Source organism: Suricata suricatta, chromosome 3 (genome assembly GCF_006229205.1).
Source record: "Suricata suricatta isolate VVHF042 chromosome 3, meerkat_22Aug2017_6uvM2_HiC, whole genome shotgun sequence".
NCBI lineage: Eukaryota > Metazoa > Chordata > Mammalia > Carnivora > Herpestidae > Suricata > Suricata suricatta.
In genome coordinates, this window is record NC_043702.1 from 515,522 (window position 1) to 542,323 (window position 26,802).

Below are 26,802 nucleotides of genomic sequence, written 5' to 3' on the forward strand. Positions count from 1 at the left end.
TTATCACTCAGTGCCTTTTTATTGCCATTGGGTTTGTGACTGCGGAGAGTGACGGCTTGAGGAGCGACGGGCGGCTGGAGCCGTGGCTGGGAAGCTCTTGTGAAGAGGGGCCGGCGAGGAGCCGCGGGACTCAGAACCGGACGAAGGTGGCGTCGATCTGCCGCACGCTGGGCAGGGCCAGCATGACCTTCCGCCTGTACTGGGGGTCCTTCTGCAGGGGGTTGCGCTCCAGGTACACCGTCTCCAGGCCCTTGGCGGCCTTCAGCTCGTCCAGGTCGCTCCAGCTCTCCAGCAGGTTGTCATTCATCTGGGGACACGCACACACGCGCGTTAGGAAAGCTTGTGGGACGGAAGGGCCCGAGCCCCCACCCCACCGCAGGGCACGAGGCCGCTCAGAAGACAGCGTGCCTTGTGGTAAGTCTTCCCGGCGCCTCAAGGAACCCCCCGCCACCCGGTGCCTCCTGGCCGCCTGCCAGCAGTGTCCCAAGGGGAAACACGCTCGTTCACGCCCAGAGCTGGGGCCACACCACCCCGACAGGGGCCAATCCAAGTAACATCAGCGGACAATCGCCAGAGCGGCACTGAGGACAACCTCGCCCTGTCTCTTGGCAACGTGTCAGTGGGTTCGATTTACTTCCTACAAACCCACTCAGCCGTCCTCCCTACGCTCTGACGGTACGCGCTGCCCATGACATGGTCGGCAGGGCAGGGGCCACGCCGACTAAACGTCATCTGTCCCCGAAGCTGCCTCTGGCTTGTCCCACTGTGATGCCCCTCACTGGGGTCCATGGTGTAAATGCCGCAGCACCGCTCAGCTCGCATGGCTGGCGAGGGACCCAGAAGTCTGAGTTACAGGCTCGACGCAGGTTAGGGTTCACCGTCCTGACCCTGCCGAGGCCCACCTGGATGGGACCCGCCAGAGCAGAATTCTCTCTTTAAACCACCAGCAAGACGAGGGCATGGTGGGCCTCTGGGTTTAGAGTGCCTGTCACAGCGCATGTTTAGGACACTCAGCCCACACCTGTCTGTGCAGGGCAAGACAGGAGGCTCAGAGACATGAGCCACCCTGGCTTCTGCCAGTTTCCGAAGAATCTGGCAGAGGACCGGGTGGACACAGAATGTAGAACAGTCTTTGCCGGCCGGCCCAGCCGTCCGCCCGGGGGTGCACGGCACCCTCAGGCATCCGGCTCCAGGAGAAATCCCAGGGCCTTCACGGGGAGCATCTGCCACGCCCCAGAGCGTGGCGCCGGTGGGAGGCAGAGTGGGCTCCGACAAGCGGGGCGTGCAGGCTTGTAAGCATCCTGGATGGCAGGAGCTTTAAAGTTTTATCTTTAGTCAAGTAATCTCTACAGCCCACGTGGGGCTCAAACTCGTGGCCCTGAGATCAAGAGTCACAGGCTCCACTGACTGAGCCAGTGGGTGCCCCCAGTTTAAACAGGGGGCAAGCTGGAAAGCCGCTGGCAGCATGTGCGGCACCGACAAGGGGGCCACACCAGCCTCACGGCCTGCTGGTCTGACCCCCGTTTCCAAGCCTGCCCCGGGGCCTCCGCACACATAGGCAGAGAGCAGGGGAAGGTGGGGTGGGTGCCGGCCGCAGTGTGGCCCCTTTCACCTCCGCATACGGAGAGGCGGTGGCAGGAGCTGCCCACCTGTGCAATGGGAGGAAGGCGGGGCGGCGGCAGGAGCGCTGGCGGCAGCGGGGTGGGCGTGGGGTTCAGCGGCTCCACGCTGAGAACACGAGTCCACATGGAATTGTGGGACACGGCCTTGCCTTCGGGTCTGAAACACTCGTGGCAGCTCTGCAACTGAGCGGACGGGGGAGAGCCCCCCACGTACCGGGCTCTGCTCTGGGAGCCGGGGTTCAGCAGCGACAGGACACGGGGTGGCGGTGGGATCTCTGCGGGACTCTGAGTTTCACGCCTAAGCGAGATGGCGGCCCTGGGAGGGTTGTGGACTGTCAGTGGATCAGTCCCGTGTGGAGAGCGCCGCACACGGATGTGGTGTCACTGCCGCCGGTCAGGGAGGACAGTGGTGACAGCAGAGGGGCAGAGAGGCTGGATTCTGGGCAGGAGGAGGGAAGACGGCGTGCATGTGATGTGTAAGAGAAAGGGACAAACAAAGGAAGGTCCTGAGATCTTCGGCTCGAGGAACTGGGAGGCTGGAGCCCAGGACAGAGGTGCTGGGACGGGAGAGGCTCATTAGGGAGAGAGAAGGTCCAAGACGGGACCCTGGGCAGGCGCTCCAGTGTAGCTGGGGGGTGTGAGGGACACTGAATCCAGCCACGTGTCTGCTGGTGGTGGGAGGCTCCCAGCACGCCGGGTGTGGCACAGGACGATCGTGGCTGGTGGGCCATGCCATGGCTGGGGGCGCGTGCCCGTCCTCGGCCACCCAGAGAGCTTGCTGAGCAAGTCCCAGAGACAGGGTGGAGGTGAGGGGCAGCCGGCCAGATGAGAGGTCTCCTAGCAGGCAGCACGGGGCACGAGGCAGGAGCAGTGCTGGGCGGGGGGCCAGTGCTGACATCTCCGGGGAAGGGAGAGGGAAGGCCCCGGCGGCGTCGTGAGCACATCACGTGGTGCGGCGGCGGCGGCACACCTGGAGGCAGCCGTGAGAACGAGACAGCACCGCCCACCTCTAGGCCCAGGGGTAACTGGGACTTGGCACCGAGGGTTTGGTTTCTTATGACGACTTCTTCACACAGATCATGTTTTTCTTTTTGCAAATCTGCAATGTTAGACCAAACCCTAGACACTGTGGATAATGTGCTACAGACACTGCATTCTTTGAAGAGAGGAGAATTTTGTTCTGATAGGCAACTCCGCTGCCAGCTGGTCAGCATGCCCTCCGTGGACCTGGTGTCACACTTTGTCAGGGTCCCTCCAACTTGGTGGGGACCAACCTCCAAACTCCACTTCTGGATATCTGTTTGAGCTTGACCTTAGGCTCTACTAGGGTGGGCCTGCGGGAGGTCAAATCTGGGCCTGAGGTCCTTCTGTCAGGAACGGCCTTTGGAGTCGAGCCCGGATGCCAAGGGCGTCGGCAAGCTCTCTCCACGTGGGCACCACACCCCCGGCATCGCTACCGTGTGAGACTTGAGTGGGGCAGCCTTGAGCCCAGACGGCTAGGGCCTTGGCCACGGCCCCCCAGGGCCCTTCTCTGCACAGCTTCCCCGTCTGCAGTGCCTTGTCTTGCCATGAACTTGGATCCCAGGTCTTCAGCTCCATGGAGCTGCCACACCCTCTGGGGCCACAGCCCCGTGCTCCGCCCGAGTAGGGCCGAACCACACCTTGGACTTGCTGGTGGCTGGAGGCCCGTTGCTACCCGCTACCCGCTCTGCAGCCGAGGCCAGAACGTCTACACTAACTTCCTGCGAGCCCGCACACTCCCAGACACGCCTGGGCGGGGAGCCTGCCTTTCACACGACTTCTACTGGGCTGAGAGTGCCACTGCTTCAGCAAGTCTAGATTTTCAAAACCCAGGTCCTGGCCCCGCGAAGAGACGGAAGGCTGCACGAGGGCCCGGACACCGGGAAGGTGCTCTGCCGTTGGCCTGAGTGGTGCCTCTCCTGGAGGGGACGCTGGACAACAGCTCCTTCAGGACCCATTCTCAAGCGTTCTGCTGTGACGCACACATCCACCCGCCGTACAACCCGAGCCGCTCACATGGCCGGATGCGGAGTGCGCACCATCAGCAGGGCCGAGAAGCAGTCCGTCCACCGCCAGAGGGGCAGCCGGTGACAGTGCGTCCACCTATCACACTGTGACCTTGACACAAGCGAATTAAAAGTGGCAGTACTGCAGGGTTTAAAAGAAACAAGGTTTTGTGCAACAGAGTCTGCTTAAAAACCTCTTCGTAACGTCATGGCGGGCGACTCAGGCCGTCAGCTCTGGCACAGGCGGCCGCACAGTGCCTGCGCCCTCTTCTTTTTCAAAATACACGTTTACTCCCATCTGCCCAGAGCACGCTTCCTGCCCCGCACGTCGCAGTGCCCGCGAACCCCAGTACGCCGCCAGTCCGTGGGGGAGACAGTCTTCACGACGTCCAGATCCCAGCGCTAGGGTGACCCACAGTCCAGTTTCCTCCAGGGTCCTGCGCGGAACTGGGGATTTTACTCCTCACCAAGGGCATGCTGTAAACGATGTCTTCGATACAGATAACTCTTAGAGTCCTACCTTCATGGTTCCCAAATGGAGTGCAGAACCGCTCACTTGTATTGTTTCCATCCGCATTCCAGTCCCCTGAGCCCCAGGCTGGGGTAGAGACACTCACTGTGCCTCCTGTTTCCCGGGGCAGAAAGGAGCAGGGTGGGGCGTGACCCTTCTTAGAGAATCTCTCCCCCGAAGGTACAATTTTTAGGCTGCTAACCTACATTTCCCATGTCCTACTCACAACTTTTTTTCTTGTCAAGTGAAATTGACTGTGAAGAAACCCAGCTGACTTTCCTGTGGACTGTCCCTCATTCGGTTGTACCTGTGGGCTGTCTTTTGGTGTCACCTCGCATGTTCCTTCAGCCCGTGTTTCCTGTGAACTCGGAGTCTGGTCCGAATGCTCGGTTAGAGCAGAATCAACATTTTTGGCAAATGTGCTTTATAGATGCATCACCCGGGGGGACACACAGCTGTCGGGGATGTGAGTCTGGTCATGTGGGGGACGCTGGGAGCACAGCTGCCCTCTGCCATCAGCAAATCCTGTGTGGGATGGCACACGGCAGCCATCGGCTCCTCACGGATTTTAGCGTCCAATGACGAACACGGCCTCCAGCCACGACTGGCACTCTGCTTTAGAAGATTCCTCACTCGGCACCTTCCCAGCAGAGACTGCTCGTGCTTTTTAAGACCCAAGCTTCACAGGAAGTATTTCCCATTACAATGGTTTTTTTGTGGCTGATATTTATATAAAAGATTTACATTTAATTTTCCCAAACTCACTGACTGAGGTCTTACCAGAGCAGGTAAGGCTTCTCAAGGTACGTTTTGTAAACACCTGGTACACTATCACAGTCGCTTATTTTTCACCATCTGTAGGACCTTCTGTGTGCCGCTGGCGTCAGGAGAGGTGTCTGTTATTTCATATCCAGGTAGGGATTCAAGACGGAGAGCGAGGCCGAGCCCCCCCGAGCGGGGAGGCGAGCTCCTGCGGCCTCTGCCGTGTCTCACTGGAAATGAGCTGGAAAGGCCCCCGCACACTTGTGGGCATGAATGCCAGGACCTCGGGCGAGGGGGACACGTTCTCCGTCGATCTCCTCCCGCGGTTTCCGTGGAGATCCTGGGTCGCGCCTCCCTGCCTCTCCGCGCACTGGCTGCTGGGGAGCCACACTCCTTGGCGCCTGAGCGCTGTTGTCCGTCCTCTCGGAAGCGGCATTCGGGCGGGGCCTCCTGGTCCCGTGCAGGCCTGACCGAGGGCTCCGAGACGGTGCTGTGTGCGCCCCGGATGGGTGGCTGTGCCGGGCTGAGACGCACCCACCCTGGCAGGTGCCTCCATGCGCTGCCTGACCTGCTCAGCTGCCCCTGTCAGGCCGATGCCCGCCTGCTGCCGCCTGCGGCTGAAGGACGCTCGGGCTGATTTCTCAGGCTTCGTCTCCGTGTGGCCACCGCCCGCTGCAAGCCTGCCCTGAAGACGTCAGCCCCGGGACCGAGGCTCCTACTTGGGCCTGTGTCTGGGCCGAGGGCCAGGGTGCGGACACCGTGCTCGCCGAGAGCCCGCAGTCTGGAAACAGCTGCTCCCTACGCGAGCCTGTGTTCACGGCTGTTCGTACCGAGACCGTGACACTGACGGTCCTTCCTCCAGGCCTGCACCTGGCCCCAGATCCAAGTCCAACACGGCAGGCCACACTCGTGTGACTGTATTTGTGCCTATTTTCTTGTACATGGAGTGTTAGGAAGGATCCTACTCACGTCAGTATATTTATTTATCCTGTAACAAATTTAAAATAGTTTTAAAATTATGACACCAATATTATCCTAAGAAAACCACCAAGGGACATTCAAGATCTCTTAGTTTTTCTGTGCTTAGGACTCTGCTCCCAAAGGCCATCTGGTCAGAGCTCTGTTTCCTGCATCACTGTCCTGTGTGTGGTTATTGTAGTAATTTGAAATTCTGTGTTTTGTTTCAGTCTACTGGAATCATAAATTACAAACCTTTTTAAAAAACGTGCAAAGCATTTTCAAAAACCAAAACTCTGCAAACAGATGTGTCCAGAGAAGATGCAGTCTGTGGCTACAGCCTCCACCTTGCCCTCGGGCCCCACGGGCGGCCGTTTACCCAGGTTAACGCTCCGGGGTTTCTCTCTGCGGAAAGGAGGGAGACGGGCACACGCGCTCGTGTACACGGTACACACGCACGCACACGCTATGTATCAGGCTCGGCCACGCCCATTTCTGGCAGCGGGTGATGTGGTGAAGGGAGCCTATCCAGAGCCCCCAGGTCTACGGAGGCTCGGCCCCGCCCGTCTCCATGTCCGTGACCGTCGCCTCCGCCTCGGCTGGTGACCAGTTTCTGCTGCTTCACCTTCGACGTTTCTCTTGAACTCATTTCCTTCCTTCGCACCCCGCTGCGACCTGCCAGGTCGGCTCATGAGGGTCTCGGCCTCCGCGGGGCCGCCGGCCCGGAGCACACACAACAGCCACACGGCTCGCCTGCTCGGCCTCCGCGGACAGGCACTCGCGGGGGCTCGCCTCCCTCTCTCCTCCCCAGGACAGAAATGCTCTTGCGAGGAGTGGGATGTACAGCAAGCGGGGGAAAGAGAAAGGTCAGGATCCCGCACGGTGTCGCCACAAAAGGAAGACTGTTGTTAACGTTCTGTTCTGTCTTCTTCAGCCTTCTCTGTGAGCCGGGCTGTGTCAGCGGGAGGTGCTGGCGTAGGCTCAGCTCGGCTTCTCTTCGAATGTGCTTATTTTCTACTCTTTGGTTTCCAATCATGAGGGACAGACGTGCTCACTACGCAAACTCGGAGGAATCAGAGGGGAGAGAGACAAAGGAAACGACTGCGTGTGTGCCATCCGGAGCGCAGGGCTCCTGGTTCCGCACACGTCCCCTAGCCTTTCTCTGTGTGCGAGCGTCTGCGGGCCTGGAGCTCACCGACCCCGGGTCTGCACCCGAGTCCTCGGCACGTTCCTTCTGTCCAGCATCAGGAGCCTCCTCCCGTAATTAAGTCTCCTTCACAGACATCATCTGAAAGCTTTGCTTTATAGTAAGTAGCATGATAGTTCATCATGTGGCTATATCATTATTATTCCCTAAGATGCAGAAAACATATGAGTGGTACAAATTTAAAATCTCAGAAGAAAAACTGGAAAATTGTTTTTCTAAGTTTTGGGTTTATAACCTTTCCTAAACTGACACTAAACACAGGAAACCAAGGAAAAGACAGATTTGTCTTTCTTCTTCGTAATCTGATCTTTTTCTTTTTTGCAATGAACGTATACTTTTAGCATTAGAAAATATAACAAAGCTATTTCCACGGTAAAAAATAAACCAAACCCTGATTCTTATGTATTTTTGTACACAATCTTTGAACTCCTCATCATTTTGTGAGGTCTTGTGTCGAGCCGAGTCCCGCCGGCGTCCAAGGGAGCGCCCGCCACGGCACAGACCTCCTTCTAGCAAAGCCTTTGTCAGCCCGGCCACCAAACCCCACATCTCACTGCTTCAGCCTATTCTAAAAATCCACAGGAAACGTTTTGTGTCTCTACAAGCAGCTGTTACTTCTCACTCCGCCACACGCCTGTTCACGCTCTGTCCCCTGCCCCCGTTCTCCAGGGGCGCCCCTCCAGGAGCCGGTTCTGGTCCAGTGACCCTCAGCTCACACACCCCACCGCGGCGTTGCCAGAGCGCGGCACGGCGGGCCTCCTCGCCTCCGTCCCTGCCCCGCATTCAACCAAGCGCGTGCAGGCACCGTTCCAGGGGCTGGAGAGGCAGGAGCGCGGAACCGGCTCCGCTGCCCCACGAAGCTCCCTTGCGGCGGGGCGGGGGGGCGAGAGGGAAAAGTGACGCTGCATACGGTAACGGGACTTCCACCTCAAGAGAGGGAGGGACTCGAGCTGGACTCGCCTTTTTTGTCGTAAACTAGAAGACGGGACAAGGAACGCGAGACTGCCATTTGCATACACTGGACAATAGAACAGGTGACGCAAGACAGTGACTCCCAAGAGCAGGACACAGGGAGGTGAGCTCTGTGCATCTGGCCTTCTGCCTGGGGGCGCTCTGTGGACCCCGGGGGAACCCAAGCAGAGCCTAGAGGCCACATTGAGTTGAGACAGTGAATATGGTTTAGGGAGGCAGAGTAGCTCAAATTTCTGGCGAGGAGTAAGCTGCGTAGGGAAACAGCTCCTGAAGGGTACCCGGTGTCCCCTTGAACCTAGGACAGACAACTGAGTGTGGACAGTGGCGTGGAGCTACAGGACGGGCCGAAGCCCAGGAGCCATGAGCCGGGTAAGGCAGAGCTCACGCAGGGGAAGGAAGCGTTTGCACCGCCACCAACCAGAGGCAGAGACCCCGGGGCACTCACTAGAGACCCAGGAAGGGTCACAGCCTCGAGGCAGAGCAGAGAGTGGCCTCGGAGCACAGGCTTCGTAGAGTCACGCTGATAAGGCGGGAAGTGAGCCTCAAAAGGACCAGGCCCACTGTCTGCCAGATACACAGGCCAACACACTTTAAAGGAAACCAAAAATCCAGAGTCAATAACTTCACATCTTTTAAAAAGTATTTTATTTTTAAAGAATCTCTACACTCAATGTGGGGCTTGAACTCACAACCCGAGACCAAGAACTGCATGCTCTACTGACTGAGCCAGCCAGGTGCCCCAATAACTTAACATCCTAATGGCCAGCATCTAATAAAAAATTTACTAGCTGTGTGGAAAAGGAAGGCCTTAAGGGGAACATGAACATAAGGAGAGAAAGAAACAGAATCTATAAAAAGAGAACCAGGTTTTTTTTAGAATTGAAAAATGTAACATATGAACTAAAAAACTGATTCTAAGAGCTTAACAGCACATGAACATTGCAGATGACTGTGACCTTACAGAGGAACGGAAATCACGCAGACACAAGCCCACAGCACGAAAGCCAGTGACCCGGTGGCCAAGCAGTGACAACATGTGCATAACTGGAGTTTCAGGAAGAAACTGGGGGAAGGAGGGCAGAAGAAATTTTTGAGGAGATTATTTTCAGAAGTTCGCTGCGTTTGATTTTGAAACCTATAAATTCACAGATACCCAAAGCTCAACAGCACATTGCGTTCAAGTTGCCAGAAATAAAAGCAACAAGAGAGCATAAAAAGCAGCTGGGGCGAGACAGGGGCGCCCGGGGGCTCAGCGCGCTGAGCGTCCGACTCCGGCTCAGGTCATGATCTCATGTTCGTGGGTTCGAGCCCGGCGTCGGGCTCCGTGCTGACAGTTCAGAGCCTGGAGCCTGCTTCGGATTCTGTGTCTCCCTCTCTCTCTGCCCCTCTCCTGCTCATGCTCTGTCTATCCCTCTCTCCCTCTCTCAAAAATAAATAAACATTTAAAAAATTATATTAAAAAAAGCAGCTGGAGGGAGAGAGACACATCACATACAAGGGAGCAAGGACAAGAATGACTAACAGTTTTTCATCAGGACCAGCACAGGCCAGAGCGCAGTGGAACACACACCAAGTGCTGTAGGACAACCCCCCAAACTGGCAAGCTAGAATTGAATGTCAGCGACACCGTCCTTCATAAATGGAAGCAAAATAAGAGACTTTTCCAGACAAATAAAAGCTGAAACAATTGGTTCCCAGCAGGCCGCACAATAAAAAATTATTAAAATTCTTCAGATGGAAGGGAAATGTCACAATGGAAACCACACTAAGAATTTTAAAATGCCAGAAATTAAAAGATAACTGATACAGCAACATGTCGGGGAGTTTGTAACCTACTGAAAGTATAACGGGACAAGGTCAGCTGCTGGCGAGGAACGTAAGCGTACTCCTGTGAGGGGCTCACCCGGTTTGTGACATGATTTAATATTATTTGAAGGCAGGCTACGATCAATTAAAAATATATTTTGTGATTCCTAGAATAATCACTGAAAAATAAAGCATACAGATATAAGCAAATATGTCAACAGTGAAAATAAAATAGACTACAAAAAATAAAGTTTTTCTAATCCAAAAAGAAGGCAGGAAAGGAGAGAAAAAGGAACCAAGAACACATGGGACAAATAAAAAACCAAGAGCAAGACGGCAGACCGAAACTCGGCCGTGACACAAGATGCAGGTAAACGTAAAAGGCAGAGATGATCAGATTGGTTAAAAAAGCAAAACCTATGTGCTGTCTATGAGAGACATGTTTTACTTATTATGAAGACACAGGTTGAATAAATGGATGGAGAAACAGTAACAGAAGAAAGACTGAATGGCCAGATCAACACAGACAGGGAGACTTCATGACAAGAACAAAGAGGACAGCGAGGTGAAGGAACATTCCATATGATGAAAAGCCAATGTTTCAAGAAGACACTACAATCTTAAACATGTATGCAACCAATAAAAGCCTTCAAAACACAATGAGCAAAGCTGGTTGACTGACAGGAGAAAGCAAACCCACAGTTATGGTTGGGATAGTCCAACATCCTTCTCTCAGTAATTGGCAGGACATACAGAACATTAATAAACACAGAACTTGGGTGATTAAAATTCTGTTAAGCCTGGTTCCTATTTCCTTCTCAGAGACCAGCTAATAGCTAAGCCCCATGAGCACAGAAGAGTTTGAGAGCTCCTGGTTTGCAACCTCCCCCGCTGGAATGCAAGTCCTCAGCGGCAAGATGGGATCATTCTGCCTGCCTCACAGGGTCGCTGTGATCAGCAGATCAGAAGAGGAAGCAGTCTGGACACCATCGGGCACTGCCGGTGTGGCCTCATCTGACGGTCTTCACCTGCTCTGTGTATTACAGGGCAGGGCACTACCCAGCTTCCAGCAACTGCCAGCTTGCCTGCCTGCCTTCCCGATGGCCGGGGTGCCCTGCCGGCCTCTACCTGTCGTCTTGGCACCCCACATCCCAAGCTCTTGTCCCTTGGCAAGGCATGTAGAAGGAATCAGACATTTCAGAAACACTGCTTCAGGATCAGCTGGTTTCCCAAACTTCTCCTGAAATTTTCTGCCAGGCGCCCATTCCCTGTCACCCAGGTCCCCTGCCACTGCACTCCTCATTTTTGTTGTGTGGTTTCTCTGTGTGGTTCTCCGGCCTCTCCAGAGCCAAACCCCATTGCTCTGCCCCAACCAGCCTATCCACAGCCGCACCTTCCTTTGGGGGCGGCTGCACACTAGACCCACCAGGCTCGTGGTGGCTGGCTGGTGCCCCCAGCCTGACACCCTTTTTCCACCTTTCTGCTCTGATTCTGGTCTCCCCAGATTTGCTTTGGCACCACAACCTGACACGACCCAAGACCCAGTGTTATTAGGAAGGGGCAAAGGTCATTTCCACGGAAGGCTACCAGTGCTCTGGGGAAACTTGGATGAGCTTTTAAGGTGACTTAAGCAGGGCTGGCAGCACAACTGCACAAGGAGAGGCAGGCCTCAGCCTCCGCGTGAAGTCCGGTCAGGCTGAGCGCAGCCCGGACAACACTCGCTTCCAAGGATCTCAGGGTGAAACGTGTGCCACGACCCCTGCACGGGCCATCCGCCGGGGGACAGGCAGCGCACACCCGTCAGGAGAGCACGCGCACGGGGTCCTGACACTGAGGCCCTTGGCCCGGTGACGGTCGTGCAACGCCTTTGGAGGAGTCGAGAGTTAGGGCTCCTTACAGCCCCTGCTCTCCCCACTCCTTCCCACCGGCTCTGGGGTCCTACGCCCCAGCCCGCACCCAGAGGCCTCAGAAAGCAGGAGGCAGAGCCGGGAGGACTGAGCGCACCGGCTCCCGGGCCGGGTCTGGAAAGCGCTGTCAAGGCAGCTCTCCCCGTGCAGACCGGGGCGTCACGCCCTCTTGTGCGCCGCAGTCCCCAGCGTCTGTGAAACGCTGCTGCTGGCTCAGCCCGGGGCCCGGTGCCAGTGCCACCGCCGCCGCAGCCAAGAGCACACTCTGCGCCGGCACCCCCGGCCCGCTCCGTACCCGGCACTACATGCGGCGACACCACTTTGGGCAAAGAGGGACCCATCCCAGCATGCACTGCACTTACCCAGAATTCCTGAAGCTCTGTCAGATGGCTGATGTTTTCAATCTTTTTGATTCTATTTGACGCAATGTCCAACATCGTGAGTTTGTTCTAAAATAAGGAAACAAGATTGTTCCTGGATTACCTTGGCTCAACGATGACCGTGTGAGCAGGCGCGTGGGCGAGCCGCCCGCTCTCCCCCCCAGAGCAGGAGCAGGCCGACGGGATGGCGCGACCCGCCCGCCTCCCTGCAGCCCCCGTTCCACTCGCACAGGACCCTTGCGACCACCGCACGGAGCCCCCGTCATCACTGGCATCTGAGGGTCGCAGGCCCGGGCTCCCAGGTCCCTGTGCACAAGGACCCACATCCTAGTGAGACGCGTGCCCCTGGGGCGAGCGGAGGGACACTCCCTGGAAGCAGGGAGGCCTGGGGCTCTGGGTGCGGGGCGGAGGGGGGCGGGTCACCAGTGCAGCAACAGGTGTTGCTTCTGTTGAGGACACTCACAACACGTCAAAAATAATTCTCAGATTAGTGTTTTTGTTTTCAATCAGGGAAGAGGAGCCTGGGGCTCACCCAGGGTAGGACATTGCCGGGGCCTAGCAGCTGGGGGCAGGGGTGGCAGTACTGCGGCCCTGGCCCACGCTGCTGAGGACGCCCTTCTGGGAGGAAAGCCCGGGTTCTGAGGGGCAGCGGCTCTGACGCCGGCCTGGAGCTTCGAGCTGCTGGGGGAGGGACGCTGGGCACTGGGCCCTACTGCGGACGGTGCGGGCACGCCGGGCATCTCGGCAGGCCAGCGCAGGCCCCCATGCACAGACAGCATCTGCTTTAGCATGTGCCCCCGACGCCCTATCCTGAGAATCGCCCAGCAGATACGGTTTTCCTAATACGTATGAGCTAAGCCTGAGTAATACTTTTCTGAAGTTCAGAGTTTCAAGATTTAACGGAGATGAAGAACACCGTAGTAAAAACGAGGCCTGTTAAAGTGCGCACTGCTGGCTGAAGTATGCTCAAGCAAACCAAGAGGCAGGTTCTTCTAGGATGAAAAGGGAAACATTTAGAACCTAGTTGACAGCCCCCCAGAGAAGTCCATTCACTTCCTGTCTGCCCATTTCTCACTGTGGACTCCTTACATTTTCTACTGTATCTCTGGGATGCTGAGTCCAGGTCCTCCAAAGTTTTAAGGAAAGGTTAAAAATTGTCTCAGTAAAATAAAAAGAAACCCATGAACACACACACAGCTGCCAGCCATTCTGTGTGCTGATTCAGAAGTGCTCTGGCCCTGGTCTTGGGTTCCCCGAGCGCCTGCTGCCCATCCCTCACCCACGTCGCCCAGTAAGAGCACTGGCCAGTCAGTCTCCAGAAAGCCACACGGAGCCAACGCCGTGTCACATGCAAGCGGATGAGCAGCTCCTCTGAGGAGCCTGTGTCGGGCCCGTTGTGCGCGGACTGCTTCGAGGCTGCAGTGTGCCAGGCGGCTCTGCCCATGGGACCGGGGGGAGGCTGGGCGTCTGCAGCAAAGAGGGACTTGGGAGAACTTGGCAGAAGGGGGCTGGGTCTGCCGTGGCGGTGGTCTCCGGCCCTCTGAGCCCAGCCTGCGGTGCTCGGCGTCACTGGATGCGCCTGGGGAGACACCGGCAGGGCAATGGCGGGGCGGCCCCGTCCAGGGCGCAGTACCAGGCGTCGTGGTGGACAGCACCGGCAAATGGACTGTCATGTGTGCAACGCTGTCTTTTCTGGGGAGCTGGACAGTGTTTTGAAAACTCATCCAAAAGCAAACCGACGAGAGCTACTCAAACAAAAAATGAAGAGAGGAACCAGGCAGGGCGGGAGCGAGCACGGCGCGTGGGGCCCGCGCACAGCGCCGCAGTCATGGCGCCTGCGAGCAGGGGGTGCGAGGTCACCGGGCCCCAAAGACTCGGCGCCCAAGGAGCAGACAGAGGCCGGGGAGCACCCGCACGCTGGGATGGTGCTGTCTGTGGTGCTGGGATGGGTGTTTGCCATCTGGGAAAAGATGCACGTAATTCCTTACTTCCCACAACAAAGATAACTTCCAGATAAGCCGAGAGAGAAAATACAGAGGCGTGTTTGACCTCCCACCGAACAAGCCGAGCACACTGCCACTGGACCATGATAAACACTCCGATTACACAACTGCCTTCAAAGCCACAACTCCTTTTTTTTTCTGTTTTGTTTCACAGGCCCAGGAATGATCTGGAGTTGACCCCAGACCCCAGCGCGCACGCCTGCTGCTAAGATTTGAGGCTCTAGCTTCTTTCTGCTTGCCTGGGGCCCTCTGCTCAATGGACACTGTTGCAGATACACCCGCCCCCCCAGCCCGGGGAGACCCCCAGCCCCCTCCCAGGCACAGCCTGCCAGCTCCGACCCCACGGCCTCTGCGCACAGAACAGGGCCTTCGCTGCCACCGAGCACTGCCCACGTGCGCTCCCAGAGTTGGTAAACTCTTAATTTGATTGTGAGGTGGAGGAAGGCAACTAAACTTATCAGAGGCCAATTCTACTTTGTCTAAAATTCGGTAAAATGAAATTCAGAATGTGGTTTTCCCTCTAAAATGCTAACAGTGACCAGGCCCAGGGTTGAGGCACAAAGGCCAAAGGAGATTGAGACGCTGTGTTCACAGTAACAGAAGTGACCTACACGGTTACCCTTGCTGGAAATAAACAAAACAGAAAAAAAAAGCCCAGTAAAACTGAATGCGAACAAGTATTTTATTGTCTTGAATATCGCACTGAGGAAGAGGGGGCTCGCCCCAGACAGCCGAAAGGGCGGGGCCCTCGCTGCCCCCCCCCCCCCCCCAGCACGTCTAAGGCTGTCCCTGCTGTTCGAGAACAGGACTGCTCGTAGGAGGGGACAGGCTCTCCCCAACCTCACGGGGCTGGTGAAAAGCAGGGAGAAGGAACACACAGGAACTCAGTTCAGAACAGCTAAGACCTGGGGGCCCCCGGGGGCCCAGTGACCCCTGGGGGCGGGAAAGCAGCTGCCCAGAAGGGCAGCGGCCGGGACGGGGAGGGAGGGCCGGCGGCCGGCATCTGGCAGGCCGCTGCAGCGCGGGGCACCCAGGGACACGCGGGTCTGTTCCAAAACTCTTCCCGAACGGCTGCAGTGCTGCCGGTGAGCATGCGGTGCACGCGGCACAGGGCACCTCCCGGTGCTCCCGCAGGGGGAGAGGGAGGATGGCGGGTGTTCTTGTGCATGCGTCAGTGGGAAGACCCAGCCCTCTTTTCAGACTTGGGAAGGTCTCTAGCATGGAGCCCCCGAGGCAAGGCGTCCTCTCCCACCCGGCCCCCACGCCCGCGCGGCCCCCATGCCCGCGCCGCCCGGACCAGACCAGCGATGTCTTACATTGTTCTCCAAGCCCTCGATGACCTCGATGCCGTTGTGGCTCAGGTACAACTCCCGGAGGTTCACCAGGCTCTGCAGACCCTCCATCTTGGTCAGCCGGTTGCTCTGCGACAGGAGGGCCGACAACCATCAGGACAGCGCTTGGGGAAGGAGACCCTCCCCTCGAGGAGCCCTAAGTCTCAAGTGCACTGGACGGAAACTTATGTAGAAAAAGAGATGGAAAGTTTGAGGCTGCCGCACTGGCTGGAATGCGTGTGTGCGGGCTGGGGGCTTGAGGTGAGGAATTCACTCTTTCAGGTGTGCCTGGGGAAGGTCAACCCTTGTTAATTCAGGAACTCAAAACTCTCAAATACACTGAATGTGGTAAAATAAATCACTTCTCATTTCTTTTAGAGCATGCTGTACTTCAAATTAAAGTATCAGGCCCTCCTTTTTTAAGAGTCTGCAGAATGTCTGCTTTACAAAAGGCACAAGCAGTTTTGGGGGACCTGCCACAGCCAGCGCAGTCCCCCACGTCACCTCGAGGGTCTGGTTCCACTCATTTGCTTCCAGCAGAAAAGGCAGCGCCAACCTGGGCTTGCCTGTCAGCCCCCGACCCAGGGTTGTGCTCTCCGTGTGGGCGCGGAAGGAACTGCTTCCTCCACTGAGCCCGACGCAACCTTCTCCAGAAGCCCCTTGCTGGAGACGAGCCAGCGACGGAAATTTCAGGAGTGTGCGCACAACACACGTAAGTCTGTGTCTCTGAAACCTGACATTGCACTTGCTCGCTGGTGGCAAAAGTGGTGTAGACCCTGGACACAGTGGGAGACGACCGTGAAGGCTGCTGGGCAGCCGTGCCCCGGCCGGGGCCTGGCCAGGTGGGAGCAAAGGCGGGTCAGTACCTGCATACTGAGGACCGTCAGGTTGGTCAGTGCGTCCAGGTTCTGAAGTTTAGTGATCTTGTTCTTCCCCAAAAACAGACTTTCCAGGCTGGTTAACGTGTCAATGTTTTCAATCGCCTGTGGAAGACAGAGAAGCAGTTCGTGTTGCGTGGCTACCCAGCGGGCCTGGACAGGGAAGGTGCCGGCTATCTGGATTTGAGCTCTGGAACGCAGGCAAGTTACTGATCCACTCGGGAAATTCTCCCATGAAGTCGCTCTTGAAAATACAGTGTTGAGAATAGACAAGGCAGTTGGTAGAAGGCCTCGGCCTCTCGGCTCACCCCTACCCTCGGAGCTCAAGGTCAGGGGACGCGGTTTGAAAGCCACAGACGAGGACGTTTCTCAAGCCCCTCTCAGTGCTGGAGTCGGCAGGGTACTGTCATCCCGCCTAGGGTTTGTTACAGTGCATTCCAAGAGCCTAGGTCTGCCCGGAAACTCCCCAGAAGCAGTCTGACCTTGGGATGTCACCCAGGATTCCTGGGAGCAGGTGCCTCCATTCCATGGCTCTCTGTCCCTGCCTCAGTTTCCACAACCCACCCCCCTTGCCAGCACATTGTGCTCCCCTATTCACTGTGAATCCCAGTGCCCTGCAGAGAGCAGGTGGTCTAGCAAACGCTGACTGAGCGGGTCGGTCTCCCCCTCCTCAGCTCACTGCTCCCTCCTGAGTTCACCGCCAGCCTTTCCGGTGGACACATGGGCACTGGGTGCAGAATGCATGTCACCTTGTGCGTCACAGCAGGACCTGGCTGGGTTAGCAGGTGTCTCTGCGGGGGGGGGGGGGCCCAGGGGGACGGATCCGTAACTACTGCCCACAGAGAGATACCTGATAAAAAATGCTGCCATCTGGGCCACTCTTTAGTTTTAAACAGGGTGCTGATATGTGGGCCATGTCCCTGCTAGCCATCCCAAGAGGTTTGCATCCTGCCCAGCTTTCAAGGGCCAAGCAGGACAGATGACAGTGTGCCATGGACACAAAGCGGGGCAGAGCGGGGTCCCCGACACAGAAGCAGGGGAAGAAGTGCTAGGAGACACCGGCTCTCAGTCACTCGGCAAAGCCAGCGGGAAGCCCCAGGCCTGGATGCGTGGCTTCGGTGGGATGTCGGGTGGGCACTGAGGGGTCTTCTGCCTCCCGGATTCCCCCATCACATCTTGGTGACCCTCTCTCCTCCCCTACGTCAGTCCTTCTGTGACCCCATCTGCGGCCCCCACGCGGGGGTGTCCAGCACCCCTGCAGCGCACCGGACCGTTTTCCCAAAGCGTCTCCTGCCTGCTCCGCCCGGTGCTCCCAGAGGTCGGAGCCCAGTGAGTGGCCCCATGTAAGGCTGCCGTGGGGCGATGGCACGCGGCTGTCCGGGCAGGACGGGCCAGCCGAGTGCCCCAAGCTGCAGCGTGCCTCCCATGGCCCCTGCGTGGAGGTCAGGCCACTGCAAGCCACCGCTCTGCTGTGCCTAGGACACTGTCATCACAGAGAGGCCCACCGCCGAAGAATACAGCCTCAGCCATTCCAAAGCAAAGTGTTCAAGGCTGACCCGTTCCCCTTGGGCAGACGGTCACTGGGATGCTTTGTTAAAGTGTAGGCCGTGACCTGGATGAAAGGTGCCCTCAGAGGAAGGGCCAGACTGAGCGGCGTGAGCACGTGTTCTTAGAACACTGACCTGCGGTTAGTATGTTTTTACCGGAAAATAAAGTCATACCACATGAAACCCACAGCCAAACACACACCTCGAACTGGCCCCCGCCCCCGGCGCCCCACACCTACCCGGATGCGGTTGGAGCCCAGCTCCAGCATCTGCAGCTGGTGCAAACTGCTTATGTTCTCGATTTTACTGATCTTGTTGTTGACCAAGAAGAGCTTCTTCAGTTGTGTCAGCTTGTCAACTCCTTCAATGCTCCTCAGCAGATTAAAAGAAATATCTAGAACCCTGGAACAAGCAAACCATTTATATTTTTAACGAGCACAGGTGGAATGGAGCTCTGAATGCAACCAACCACAAGGCGCCGCCCCCACCGGTGGGCCAGGCAGCCCCCCAGCGGCCTCCACCCGCCTCTCCAGGTGCCCCAACGGCAGGATCATGCCAGTCCCTGAACGGACCAGCCTGGAGTTGCCAAAGGTTGAACTTGCAGGCTGGGACTGTGGGCAAACCGATGCCACCCAAGGAGCCAGGTGCTGGGCAGGACCCTGTGGCAGAGGTGGCCCTCCAGGACCGAGTGGGGCCCGGGTCGGTTCTGGGGAGACCGTCAGGCCCCTCAGCAGCCCCCTGGCCTCATGACTCACTCTAGCTGCGTCAGCGCCTCCAGATTCTCAATCTTCTTGATTTGGTTGTCATAAAGATCCAGCTCTCGGAGACTCTGTAACTCCTCCAGATTTTCAATGCATTTAATTAAATTTTGACGAAGGCAGAGACTCTGAGGGATGAAAAACGGCAGGTGACATAGGCAGCAGGGAGGCCACTCGGAAGCGCCGGCTGTGCTACAGGACAAACCCTCGGGGGACAGGGGAATTCGGTTTCTATTTTCCTGTGGTTTTCTAGAAATGTGACCACCCTGGAGAGGTGGGGCAGACACTCAAAGGGAGGCCGGAGGCAGGCCCCACACGGAGGCCACCTCCTCGGGGAGCGGGGCCTTGGCCAGGGGTGGGGTGTGCGATTCCCAGCACAGCCAGGCCCTGGCGGGCTCGAATCTGAACAGACTCAGCTGCACTGAGTTGAGGACAACGCAGGCCCCGCCCCGGCCACCGCCTGCTGTCGGGAAGAGCCCGTCGGCCTCTGAAAACCAGCCACACTCAGGATACAAGTGCTGGTGGCAGCCCCGGACAGAGGTGAGCACCTTCTGCAGAGCCGAGCCTCAGTGGCGGGCGTGCCTGTGTCCCCAGGAGACAAAGGACATACCTTTACTTTCTTCAGCACCCCAAACCCCTCGATTTTCCCAATGCGGAAGTGGTTCAGATCAACGTCCTGAAATCAAGAAGGAATCTGGCTCAGCTGCAGAGAAGCGCCGAGTCCCGGGCCCGAGGCGTGAGGGCCACCAGACGGTCGTCAGCAGTAGGGCCCCTCTGTCACCCCAAAGCCCCATGGCAAGCGCTGTAGGCTTGGGGGCCCCGTGGCTGCTGACTGCAGGTGACGAGGCTGCTCGCCCTGGCGGTCTTCCGCACACCGAGCTGTTGATGCTCAGTGCGTTTCAGATGCCGGGACGGCCAGGACCACTTACAATGTCATCACCTGACCCACTGGTGACAGTTAGGAGCCAAGGCCATTTCGTCTGCTGCCCAACCCTCTAGTTATACAGAAAAGGGATTTAAGTCACTGGTGTTAAAAACAAGGACAGAAGGAATCTGACCCAACCAACGGGGCTCAGATGACCTTGCCTAGAATAATCACTCACTAATCGGGCACCTCCACAAAAGATACCCTGACGGTCAGAGCAGTCCATCACCATGCCCCGAGGCTGGCTCCAGCAGGTGGTATTACCTCTGCATCTCTGTCCAGGCTAATGGTTTCCATATCCACGGGCAGCTCTTGTCCTTCTGAAAAAGTAAGAAAAAAAGCCCATTCAGAGCCCACGCGTCAGTGGAGCTGGGACTCAGGCTGCCCGGCTCACAGAGCTGAACTGGTGCGAGAGGAAGCCAAACGGTGACACGCAAAGGCTGTGGATGGCGTGGCCGGCTTCACACCCTGTTCCAGTACCGGTCACTGTTCGAGCATTCTGACTTTCCTGAATTTGGTGACTGGCAAAAGTGTCCAAACTCCCATTCGTGCCAGTGAACTTCCCAGGGAAGGAACTGGAGTCTGAGCTGCTTGCAGGGAGGATGGGGGCGGGGGCCGCCTGGAGCTGCACTACCAGCAGCAGCCTGCTCTCCCAGGGCCTTTCCTGTCTCGGCTGTGGCAACACGGCAGACTCTGAATATGGACCGTGCTGGCATGTCAGATGCTCTAGGACGTGCCTTTTACTGCTCTGGAAAGTGGTCTGGGATCTCTAAACACTTGTCTCGAAGAGGAAAACACAGCTCAACAGATGGACGGGAGCGCCCCAGACAAGGCAAACATGCCTCTCCTCCTCGGGAGGTTGGGGTCAGGCCCGTCCGGCGGAGGCCCCCAGCCCGCCCCGGGGCCGGAGGAGAGCGGCGAGAAGCCCCCGAGCCGAGGACTCCCGGCCTGGATCCAGTCACTCCCCTTCCCCCATTTCCTCTGAACCAGCGGTGGCGTGTGTCCCCTTCCCCCATTTCCTCTGAACCAGCGGTGGCGTGTGTCCAAAGGCTTCACGACGCTTTAACAAAGTAACCATCGTTTTTTGATTCCATCAACTGTCTTGCAATTTCTCCCCCAAGGGCCACTTGTATTAGGTTCTGAATAAGGTCATATATTGTGACTGGAGGACGTTTCTCTGACGTCCCTTTTTGCTCTTCCAAGTTTTGGTTGAAGATACTGGGCCGCCTGGCTCCTGACACTTCTTTGGGCCGCCACCCTCCCGGGTCTCCCGCGCACTGGCCGTTCCCACTGCTGTTCTGCTCGGCTCCTGCCGCCACTCTGGCTCCCTCCGCGGTGCCTCTTGGCCGTAGCCCCCAGGCCGCCCGAGGCCGGAGGTCTGTCTGTGGGTCGCGGGCTCAGCCCTGTCCCTTGACCGGAGGCAGCAGAGAGGCGCACATCACATGGACTGGACCGACCAGCATCAGCGCCAGCTGAGTTCTGGTTTCTAACTGTGCCTGTTCCCAACAACCAACAATGGCCAGTTCAAGAACACTGCACTCACTACGGCTTCTCACTTACTAGAGTCATTTTTCCACTTTTAGCAAAAACTCTTTAAAAAAAGTATGTCTTTTCATTTTCTATTCTCCGCATAAATTTTAATTCTTCCCAGTAGAACCCAAACGTCTTGAACCCCTTTCAGAGTCACCAATACCCGAACTTCCTCTATGTCTGGATAAATCATCCATTCAAAACTGAGCTGTGTAGTCTGATCACGCCTTTTGACTTCAGACTTCTCTCTGCCGAAGTTTAATGGTCCAGCAGCCACGATTCCGCTATCATCTCCCCCCGTGACGCCAGCTCGTCTACAAAGTGCGCGCAGTCGAGCCCGAACGGGCGCTGCCTTCCACGGCTCCCAGAAGGCCACTTCCACAAGGCCTTTCTCCACAGGTGGCCCTGTAGCATCACGGGCCCCGTACAGGCCGCAGCCTCGGTCAAGGAGGTGGTGTGCTTCGGGGGCAGGACAAAGCGGAGCCTCATGGTGTCCTCCCGAGGGCCGAGCCTGCTTGCTGGGGGAGACGGTGCGCGTTGCTCTAGCGCAGGGCGTGGCGGAGTAGAACGTGAGCAAAGGTGGCAGAGGGGCGAGTGGACCTAGTGTCGTCTGCTAGAACTTTAGAGGACATCAACCAACCTAGGAATGGAGTAAGAGAAGTTGGGCAAAACCAAGAGAGATACCCAAATTACCCCTCAGCCCAAGGCGGCACACGTCCAGTGTCCATGAACTCAGGAAGCTGCAACGAAGGCAGGTGTCCGGGCCACTAGGTGTCCGAAGCTGGGCGCTGTGAGAGTCCAGGGCGGATGCAGACAACAGAGCAGGGCCCGTGGGCGCAAAGCAGGCCGGGCTCCCCTCAGGACAGGCGCTCACACAGCGGAGTGCTTCTGTCTGAACGTCCAGCACAGAGGGCAGGCCCTCAACACATCAGCTTAACCTCTGAGAGTCGCCAGCCTAGAACATTTTCCTGAACGTATCACGTATTGATCTTTTTTTAAAAAAATAAGTTTGGGAAAATAAGTGAAAGGTAATAGTTAACATGTTTGAATTTGTTTTATTTGAACTTAGCACTTAAATAAATACAAATGGGAGCAAGTCCTGGTTTCTCTTCAGGCCTCATCAAAACGCATATTCCCAGAGTGCTTTTAATCAGCCGGCAGTCTGGAGGAAGGGACGCGGATTTGGACAAGCTGGGCTCAAGTCCAGCTCCTCTACTTGTCACTGCAAGCCCTTGGGGGGGCCACAGGGAGTGGGCGCTCACCACCCAGGAGAGGAGTCCCACGACAGGGCCCCACCGACGCTCCGGCTCTCTGTGCCTCTGTGCGTGCTGGGTGTTGACTCAGCAGGCCACACCCCCACTCGCGTGGTCGTCTGTGACTCAGTTAAGACAGCGACGAAGGCTCTGAGCCGTCACTCCGCGTACTTATTCCACCCACATCACCTCCAGAGCGCTGGCTCTGGTGCTCCGAAGGAAATGCAGCTGGTACTTTCATGGTAATCTCCCTTTGCCTTAAAATTAGGTTGCCATAGTTACCAACCATCTTCTCCGGCACAGAGCACAATGTTATTTTAAAAATTAGTTTTGTTTTCTTACAAATGTCGTTTTTTTTTTTTTCCCTTAATCACAAGGCTAGTACATGACTATTAATGCCTTAGAAGTCCACAGATTATATAAGGTACGAAACTCCCTCACACCTGCTATTCGGAGACCCTCAACAACAGCTTTGACGTGTTTTCTGTTTTCAGTACGATAAACCTTACATATCACTAATGTTTTTAACAGTAAAGTTTTAACATACATACTGTTTTGAAATTCGCTGTTCTCAACTAATAATATATCTTGGACATCTTTCTGTCTGCCTATATGCTCTGTCTCACTTCTTTCCAATGTAAATCTATTTTCTAACCAAAGATCATGGTTGGTAGGGTGAAAAACCACCATTATGGACCGAGAATTTACTTTTCTCATTTCTACATTCATTTTGTTGTTGTTAGTCACTAAAACAGCAGGACGCTCTGGAGACAGTTTTCACACAATTTCCCACACATCTAGGTGATTTGGAAGTCAATCCTTGGGCTGTAAGTAAGGCGAAGCAGGACCCAAAATATTAAGAGCGCTATTCTGAGATTACTTCATGTTACTACGAAAGGAAACAAAAGCATCATCAGCCAAAACGTTTATTTCAAATCCCGCTTTCCGAATATACGGTTAACAGAGCGGTTGTCTGGCTCTGTCCCAGGGGCCGAGCTAGGACCAGCGCTGGCAGCGGGCGCCTGTGCCTCCGTGGGGGCTCCAAAGAGACGCGTCCTGCCTGCAGGGGCTAGCCGTGCGCCGGCTCACCGAGGGAGCGGCGCAGAGGGTGCACGGCTCCTGGAGCACACGGCCCCCAGCCCCCCGAGGGCCTCGAACCTGCGTCAGCAGATCAAGAGCTCACCAAACGACCCCTCCCGCACAGCAGTCCTCCTGCCGCCCTTGCCTCCCCAACCCCACCGTGAGGTGGGGTGGGCTGGGGTTGGGTGGATCACATGCAACATGGCCGCACCCTCCCCTCCCCCCTCTTAGAGAGTTTAAGGCTCTTAACTGGGCCTAGTACCTTCTGGCTTTTCCCCCTGCTCCTCTCCATCCTTCAGGCTCTGCTGGCTGAGGTCCGCCACGATGCCGCCGCTCTGCCTCTTCCCTTCTTCATCGCCAGACTCTTCAGATTCCACGCGCCTGTCAACTGAACGCACACATTAGTAAGAATTCACAGCCACTGCATGTGACTTTCTGAAGAACACAGAATAGACTGACATCCATTTCTAAGTCAAAAAGACTTCATTCAGAAACGTTTATTGAATTCAGTTAACAAACACACGAGTGTCTTCCATGTCTTGGGCACCGCTTGCGGTGTACAGAGGTGGGGACAGCTTGCATAGGGGAGGGCGGAGCCGGGGGGACACGTGGGCACGAAGACGAGAACATACTATTCCTGCCCTCGAGAAAACTGAAGAATTCCCCGGTGTTCTGAAGGCCCTGGGTCATTTGTGACTGAACGTACTGATGGGAACACTGTGAGGCACCTCCTGTGCGGCTCACCTTCGGCCTGGACATCGTGTCGAGGGGACCGTGTGACCCTCCCACCACATACCTTCATCCACGCTCCACTATCCATTTGGCCAAGAAAACCAGCCCAGTCACAGGCCCACGTTCTGAAAGAAATCAAGACTAACTCAAATCAGACTGTGGGCAGGAAGGGGGGGCTGTAATGACAAAGGCGAAGACAGCCAATAGTGCCAAGTGCCCCACATAAAGGTCACTGATGCCAAACACCAGCACACAGTGATACCAGCCCAAAGCTTTGAAAGGCTGGTAGATAAATATTTTTTGAATTAATAAATAAGGCAAGGACTAAATATGGCAGACTGATAAAAATTCTTTGGAAAGAGTGTCAAAGAATTTTCCTTTTACCTAACATTTCCCAGGACCTCCTTGGAAGTCTCGAAGAGCTGAAACACTAATAAATTACTGGGAGTTATCAACATACTGAAAGCATTTTCTTTCTTTCCTGACTGCAGCTTACCCACAAGGGGCGCACTCTCTGAGGACAGGAAGTCCTACTTCTGGTTTGTGTCTCCTCCTGGGCCTAGAAAAACAACACCCAGGAACGGACTGCTGGATAAAACCAAGTCCTTCCGAAATCCTCCTCCCAAACCTCCAAACCCACTCCTTCTTCCCCACCCTGGCAACTGCCTGGCCTCCTGACTGGTCTCTCGGTGGCTTTTCTGGCTGTCTAATCCATTCTGCATTGCCACAGAATATGATTTGATTCTAAATCCAAATCTTATCTTTGACTGTAATGTTTCTGGCTCCTGCTGAGATTTCAGCTTGCCCCTAGAGACACAGTGTTGGCAGGCTCTTTCCTTTTCCAAGCCTCACTCCCCTCATCTGTAGAAGGAGGCTAGTGTAACACCCATTTACCAGAGGCGCTGTCAGGGCCAAAGTGGAAAAGGCACAAAAGCAGTCAGCATGTGCATGACCTGCAGTCAACACCAAGTAAGTTAGGTATTGCCAGGCCCAGGGCACTCTGTCGTCATGGCTAAGGGAGAGCACGCTCGACTGGATGAAGGGGTGGTGTGGCTGAGACCAGGGCGGCAGGGACCCGGCTAATGAAGGGCAGCCAAAGTGAAATCTGGGGCTCTAGCCTGAAGGCAGCAGAGGGTCTGGAGCATGGGAAAACAGATCAGAATAGAAGGTGACTTTGGGATACTGGGAACAATGGGCTGGTTCAAAGTACTGGCAGTGGGAACGGAAGAGGAACTGAAGACTTAGAGAGATTAAGGATACAGAGGCATCAGAACTTGTTGATAAATTGAATGAGCGGGAGCGGGAGGGAGAATCACCAAGGTTCTGTATTTTCCATTTACCAAGACATGGAAACAGGTGAAAAGGAAGGCATAGACTGGGAGGAGGGGAGTCGAGTAGAGCAGATAGGAAGAGGGGCTTTCTGGCTTAAAAGGATCCAAGACCCTTCACCAAGGTCCTCCATGGCCTTCTCTTGCCACCCTCCTCCAACAGGACTGTTATTCTTGGTCAAACTTTCTCCCATACATACTACATTCTTCTCAGTCCTTTGACTTTGTCTTTCTCTCTCCAGAAATGACCTTTGATCTTTCCCCGACCTGGTGACTTGTAGTCATATTTCAAGGTTCAGCTCATAGTTGGCTTTGGTGGGGCAGCCATCACGCCAAACAGGCCAGCTCTTCCTTCCCACCTGCCTCCCTTCCTTCTTACCTAGCAGTTTACACATAAGACAGTAGCTGCTTTCTGGAGCTCTGCCCTCATCCCGCTCCCCCCTCCAAACCAGCGGAGCCCAAAGGATATAAGCACACCCAACACGCATGTGTTTTTCCAACAAAACCAGAGTTCAATATGCTCTTTTTGTTACTATAATAGCTTTGAAATCAGGCATCCCCTCTTCAAAACTCAATCTCTCGGGTCCTTGCCACCCGTTCCTCACAACAAATTTTGCTTACGAGAGGACCCTTCTCCACCTCCATCACGTTCACCCACAAGCCGACTCGGGCAGGTCCCGTGGCGCCCGGCGCCTTACTCTCCTCGGCAGCTGCCCAGGGGACCGACCCCACGGGCCAGGCTCAGAGGTTCCGTGCGAGGCTCCCGCCAGCTGGTGGACGCCTGGGCTGCCAAACCACCGCGTCCGTCAGTCCCCACCCACCTGCCGGTGCCGCCGCTCCCCCCCCCCCTCACCGGCCATGGGTCCGGCACCTTCCGGCCGCCCGCGCCTTCTTGACTGCTGTAGTCTCGGCCCGGGGGCCCGGGCGTCCGGGGTCCCCAGCCACCCCTGCCCCGCGGAGCCCGCTGGCAGCTGTCAGGGCGCGCGGCGGGGCCCAGGCCACGGTCAGAGGCGGGACGGCCCGTTTTTCTCAGGCAGGCCGGTGTGGGACGCTGCCCCCCCCGCCCGCTGGGCCCTTGGGCCGTCCCACGGAGACGCTCACCCTCCATCATCTCCTGCGACTGTTGCTGGCCCGCGCCGCGCTCGGCCGCCATGTTGGCTGCTCTTCCCCTTTCCGGAATCTGTCGCCTCAGGCCTCTCAGCCAATCAGGGCTCCCGACTCAGTGCTAGCTCAGCCAATGGAATCACACCCCGGGTTTGAACTCCGACGCGTCTGCGCAGCCTCAG

General features: G+C 56.3%; 1 protein-coding gene across 2 annotated transcripts; it reads right to left on the reverse strand.

Moving 5' to 3' along the window:
- On the reverse strand, positions 1-26,722 carry PPP1R7 (protein phosphatase 1 regulatory subunit 7). Of its 2 annotated transcripts, none has more exons than XM_029933509.1 (10): positions 26,618-26,722; positions 23,719-23,844; positions 19,858-19,913; positions 19,279-19,344; positions 18,666-18,796; positions 18,150-18,312; positions 16,352-16,468; positions 15,471-15,575; positions 12,134-12,220; positions 1-307 (listed from the first exon to the last, which is right to left on the reverse strand). In XM_029933509.1, the coding sequence occupies exons 1-10, from the start codon at positions 26,667-26,669 to the stop codon at positions 131-133; spliced, it is 1,080 nt and encodes a 359-aa protein (XP_029789369.1). In that variant the 5' UTR covers positions 26,670-26,722; the 3' UTR covers positions 1-130. The 2 variants fall into 2 exon arrangements, with proteins under 2 accessions (XP_029789369.1, XP_029789370.1); XM_029933510.1 differs by lacking the exon at positions 26,618-26,722 and adding an exon at positions 26,370-26,391.
- Between the last annotated feature and the right edge of the window lie 80 nt (positions 26,723-26,802).